Below are 5,813 nucleotides of genomic sequence, written 5' to 3'. Positions count from 1 at the left end.
TACAAAAGGGATAGGGACCTAGCGAATGCCAGAAAGCAAACGTTTTGGAGATGGTGGATTTATCTGGAGGTCCAGATGGACCCATTGAGCATGGATTTAGTAATAGTGTATTTATAGGACCTGCCATAATAATCGTAAGTTTGGTCTGTAAGTATCACATCTTTTTAAAAATCTTGAGTACTATTGAATACGATTCTATCAGGTGGTTGAATTTCTCAGAAGTTAGTGTTTATGTATGAAAAATAGTGTTCCTATAGGCTTCGTTGTATAAAACTATTTCACAATTCGTAGTGCAAGCTTTATGAGTCCATGCGCATTGGTTAGTCGATGAGGTGATAGCATACGCGTAAATATTCCTGCTTGCGGGGCGAGAATCGTAAACAGGAATTTGATTGCATAGGCAGTTTGTATCAACAGAATGCTTATATATACACAGCGGAAAGACAGCTGCCATTTCCTCCGGCCAGTTGCCTGTTACTATCTCATACTGAGAGTTTATCATTCACCAATTGGCATCAGTGACAGATAAGTGTGGAATAGAGGTTTTTGTATATAATTCTGACATACGTGGTTGTGAGCCTGTCGTAAAGTGAGCAAAAGATTAGGCGTTAAGAAGCCAAGTAACGGTTCGTTAATTTTACCAGAAAGAAATTAGTGATTGTAAGAAATGGACATCCCAATGGAAAGGGAAGAGGGTGAATATCCGAGTTTGGAGAAGCTGATGAATGCTATTAAGGACTCCGAAGGACTGACCGATAAAGAGCGTCAGGAGCTCATAAGTAGTCTATTCGAGGATTCGACCCCAGGAATGCCTGTACCTCTTCCAGAACCTCCTATATCTCACCAAACTATGGTCCTAGGAGCAATGTTGTTACTTGTGGCTTTCATATTTGGTAATATCTGTGGAAGTCATCAATTCGCTCGAAGTTCTCTTCCCTGTACCTCTCTCGTGTTTTATTGACGTTCATTTTCCGTGAAGCGGCTCATATGTATTATTTGTGCCATCATGCCCAATCCATTGACGTATTCCTTTAATTGGGTCCCTTGGTACTTAAACGTAATGGTGAACCATATGGGAGACTATATGTTGTATGCTAATGTGCCCTTCTCCCCACTTTTAAGTTTTGTTCCGACTAATAAAGTTAGTACTATTCCAATACTTCATCGAGATATGTTTTTCATGAGACTAACTCAAGAATTATGGTGTTATGTTCTTAAAAGTTAGATAATTTGTTGTGAGTTGGAGTTTGCTATTGTTTCCATAACTCTTAATGATAGACTGAATGGAATTAATGAATGAGAATGCGATTGAGATTGCCAGGCAAAAGTCCTAGAATATTTTTATAATTTTTTTTGGTAACTTCTGAGGTTAATTTTGCATGTTATATAAGATACATTCATAATATTTTTTAAAGATAAATTTTCTCTGTCCTGAAATGATAAGTTTTAATGATATGATGTGTTGGCATTGTCCAATGATGATGTGGAGCTAACCTAAAAAGAACAAAGTGGCTGGATGGTAATCCTCCATGACCTTGGTGGTATTGAGGAGGGGCGAAAGGGGATGGGAGGAGATTACAAGAGTAGAAGGGGCAGATAAAAAGATGGGACTTTGTAGACACAATTTTTATATTGGAGAGGGGAGGAGGAGGGGGATAGTGATCATTTGCTCGTCCATGTGGCAGAATCATTTCTGCTGATGTGTCTCCGTGCGTGGATTTGGTTACTTGAGTTGTAGGAATTGAAAGCGCTTGAAAATGTCTGAGGCAGATGTGCTCAAGGATCTTTTGAAAGGTTTCCAGAAAATTGGGGAAAGTGCTGGTCTCAGTGAGGGTGAGAATAATGCCGCAAGTGGGTTGCTTGACCAGTTAATCAATGGCTATGGGGAATTGAACAAGGAGGAAAAAGCCAAATTCCTTCAGTCTGCCCAAGAACAAGTTATAGGACACTTTCAGGGAGCTATAACATCTCACATGACCCAAGCATACTACATGAAGTTTGGAATTGTTGCCTTCTCTGTCATTGTGATTCTCTTCTTGTTTGGTAATGAACTATTTCATCTAATTTTTTGTTGGGACTACTGAAAGCTTTACCCATTATCCTGGAGTATTGATTATAGGTGAAAAAGTTGATAAATTTTTTGAAGAAGTGAGCATCATCATAACTGAAACTCCGCTGTGAAATGTAATATTCTAATGACATCCTGATCTAACAGCATTAGTACCAAAAGGAAAGATACATTTTAGCTAGCGTTTTTGAAAGGATGGTCAGAATTTAAACTCCATCTTATGAGATAATTTGATTTTGATTTTCTTCCATTCTTCATTGGGGTAACTCCGTCATGTTATTTATATTCATTACTCATATTATTCACATCCAGTGCTCATTTCCTCAAAAATTAATTGCATTGACAAAGAATAGTAATGGAGTGGTGGTCTTCATAGTGCTAATTTTAAATTCTTGTACCTCAAATTTACTTTGCACTGCAGAGATAAAATTACCATTTAATCTCTGCAGTTCTTTCATATTTAACTAAATGACAACTGTGTGAAAGTATCTTTAGTAGGCTAGAAATGAGCATTTTCTGTGTGTAAGTGTTTGAAAATGTTGTCCTTTTTGGAAATTTCATTAATTTTTTAATGTTGAGTTAGCACAAATATTTTTGCTGGATGCTTCCTTGTGAACAAAAAAAGGTTTTATGATGATAGTTTGTTCTTTGATAATTTTTTTGCCACCCTTGATGTTTAAGTTTTCGATGCATTAAAAAAATACTGAGGCCCGTTTTAAATGGACCCAAGTATTGCTCTTGGGTAATTTTTTAGTAAGCACATTTGCGAATGAAAGACTCAAGTTATCTTGGGTCACTCCCATCTTGTGAAGTACTCATAGAAGATCTGATTTTATCATTTACTTTGCAGTGTTTTTCCTAACTAAACAATCCATTCTATATCCATTTATAATTTACATTAATATGTTACCATTAAGATTTTCCTTCTTCATATTATGCTTTGAATTATGACATAAATATTATGTGATGAATGATGTTCGTCTATCCTTTTTTTGTTTTTTTTTACACTTTCAGTATTCTTTGGATATAAATTAATAAAGAGTATAAAAGACAAAGAAAAGAAGAAAGAGGAGAAAAAGAAACAGAAGCAGTCGAAAAAGAAGAAGTAGGTGTTGAATGCCGAAATGAGCTGAAACTCATTTTAAAAATCCAGGGTGAATAGGAGGGGAGAGAGAGAAGCGCACATATGCTTTTTTTGAATGGTCGGGCATACTGGCAGTGTTGGGGGGGGTGAAAATAAAATTTGGTATTAGTGTTTTCTTGGAAACATTATCAGTGGTACTGGGTGCCCCTCCTTTTCTTTTTTTTTTGAAGGCAGACACACATGTATAATGCTCGTGAACAGAATTTGCATTTAAACTAGTTCTTTAAAAAATAAAAAAAAAATAAAAAGTCTGTATAACTTATTAGCACGATTGTCATTCCATTCCTGTCTATGGGTTATTTATTAATTTTCCATGATGTGTACTGTGTATGCTTGTGAGATGGTTTATTTCAAATTAAATTTAAGTCTTGGAAATCTAAAATTTGTTTTTTATTATTAATGTGCTGTTGTTGAATTTAGCCATTTTATGTTTGAATTAGTGTTGATGTATTTTTTAAAGTATGTATTATAATTGATATTTGTTACCCACAATTGTTGTGAACCTAATTCAAATGTGTGTGTAAATATAATTACTTAACATGAAAAGATTTTTCATTCACCCATATTCCTCTGGCATGTGTGACCGTTTCTTATCTTTTACTTTCTCTTTTTCTTATCGTGCTTATCTCATTTCTTATCTATAAAATGATACCTGTTTCAAATAAGAAGAAATCAGTAAGTTAGCGGTATCTATGTCTTTTGTGGCAGATATTAATGATGAAAATAACTTTAAAACTGACGAATAACATGCCATTTTAAAATGGCCCCTGTCATGAAGGTTTCAGTTCGGATAATTGGTTTGTTTTCCTGTATCCTCTTAGTTCTGAGACCTGTTAATTCACTAACCAGCTCATCCATTCCAAAATGTACCAGTAAGGTAAAGTGTCTTGATCAAAGTTTTTCTCTTTTGTTAATTTTTAATTCGTTGATTATACCTTTTATTGCTGTGTTGATAAAAAAAAACAAAAGTATATTTTGGACAAGAAGATCTGATGAAACTGTTTTTTTTTCAATGAAATTACTTTCCTGGTTCTTTTTGAGTTGTAGAAATAACTCTTATCGCAATAAGCACAGATGTATGTATAGAGTTGTAAATATAAAGTAATGGGATTGGGAGTTTGGTTTTATTTGTTTGATTTGAGTTATATTTTGATCTGACTTTGAGATTTTAGTTTCACCAAAATTTAATCATAAATATTGATGTATTAAGCATAAGAAGTTTAATGTTTCTTCTAATGTTTGGTATTATGTTGCAATATATCTTATGTTGTTGGAGATGTATAAATGGGTGCATTTAATCAAATTAATCCACTTGGAAAATTAATATTTTTATCAAAAAAATCAAGGTAATCCAATAGAATGAATGAATTTAAAAAATTTTCTTTAGCAATCAAATTTTAGGAATTAACCATTACTAACCTTAATATGTTAACAAAATGGATTGATTTAAAGTGGGGATGCAGTCATTAAAAATGTATACTTGAGTGTACGGGTCTTGATGGATACTTTTTTGTCTTCTGATAAAAGTGGTTGAAATATTTTTTTAAGTTTACCTAATAATTTTGTCGAGTTAACTAATGAAACCAAATCATTCAAGTTTTGTCAAGAGTACAGAGATGACCCTGGATGCCCTGATGTTTCCAACTGTACTGGGATACTGCTGCCTTCCCCAACAAAATGTAATTGCTGCCAATACTGCCTAAATTACATAGGTAATATTTTTCAGGATGTCATGATCAAAATTATTTGAGATAACGGCATTAGAATCCAACTGAATTTGACAACTGTGTGTTTCATTGAAGATAAGTTAAAAAATTTCCTGCTTTTCAAGTCTTAACTTAAACTCATAGATGATATAAGTTGGCTTTTCCTTTTTAAATGCCAATGAATGGTATTTAAATAGTAAAAATTGATAAATGCGATTAATAAATTTAATGGGTTTGAAATTCTTCATTAATTGTGAAAATTTTATAGTTTTATTGACAGTACATGTTTGTGTTTCCCTGCACTTTTCTTGTTTCAATCTTTATGAAGTACAAAATGTTGACATTATCTTTGACTTTTGCATAGTTGAAAACATTAGTTGGTATTTATCGGCTCAAGAATATATTTTAACCAACATATCCTTGTAAATGTGTATGCTAAGCAATTCTATTGTCTTGCATTAACATGTCTTGATACTATGCAGGATTTTCTTTCATTAAAGGCTACATTGTTAATAGATGGGATTCTTTCTTTTAGAATCCATCATATATTCTGAAATTACCTTCCTGACATCTTGTAAATTGGGCTTTTTAAAATATGATCCAATTGATAAGTAATTCTGACCTTTTATAAATAAGTGTGGAAGAGCAATCCAAAGGCAGATATTATGGAGGATTGAAACTAGAGCGTGTGGAATCCTTCTAACTGAGCTACGGTATAACTTGGAATGGAATATGTTGGGCTGACATCAAGTGAAGGATTATTCAAACTAATAAGGTGTTCAAAAAGCCTGAGGTTGCAGACAAGGAAGCAGTTTGTCGAAACATTCGTATGGAGTGTGGCAATCTCAATCTATGAATCAGTTGCAAGGAACAATGGGAAAGCAGACAACCGAGG

The 5,813-nt window shown here is 33.7% G+C and overlaps 1 protein-coding gene across 4 annotated transcripts; it reads left to right on the top strand.

Annotated features, from left to right (window-relative positions):
- Positions 1-3,731, top strand: LOC139700718 (uncharacterized). 4 transcript variants are annotated; one of them, XR_011703870.1, is made up of 2 exons: positions 1-134; positions 3,083-3,177. XR_011703870.1 is itself a non-coding variant. In XM_071599168.1 (2 exons), exons 1-2 carry the CDS (start codon positions 1,758-1,760, stop codon positions 3,175-3,177), a joined length of 381 nt encoding a protein of 126 aa, XP_071455269.1. In that variant the 5' UTR covers positions 1,647-1,757; the 3' UTR covers positions 3,178-3,731. The 4 variants fall into 4 exon arrangements, 1 of the variants encoding a protein (XP_071455269.1); XR_011703858.1 differs by having other exon boundaries at positions 1-147; XR_011703864.1 differs by lacking the exon at positions 1-134 and adding an exon at positions 355-893.
- Positions 3,732-5,813: the final 2,082 nt, after the last annotated feature.

This window comes from Hetaerina americana, unplaced genomic scaffold (genome assembly GCF_022747635.1).
Source record: "Hetaerina americana unplaced genomic scaffold, ioHetAmer1.1.p SCAF_1, whole genome shotgun sequence".
NCBI lineage: Eukaryota > Metazoa > Arthropoda > Insecta > Odonata > Calopterygidae > Hetaerina > Hetaerina americana.
The sequence above is the reverse complement of the archived record's forward strand: the minus strand, read 5'-3'. Positions and strand labels throughout refer to the sequence as shown.

Excerpts from the sequence above, each read along its gene's own strand:
- LOC139700718 (XM_071599168.1), top strand. The coding sequence starts at position 1,758 with ATGTCTGAGGCAGATGTGCTCAAGGATCTTTTGAAAGGTTTCCAGAAA. Across the intron at positions 2,044-3,082 it reads TGTGATTCTCTTCTTGTTTG|TATTCTTTGGATATAAATTA; the intron begins GTAATGAACTAT and ends TTACACTTTCAG.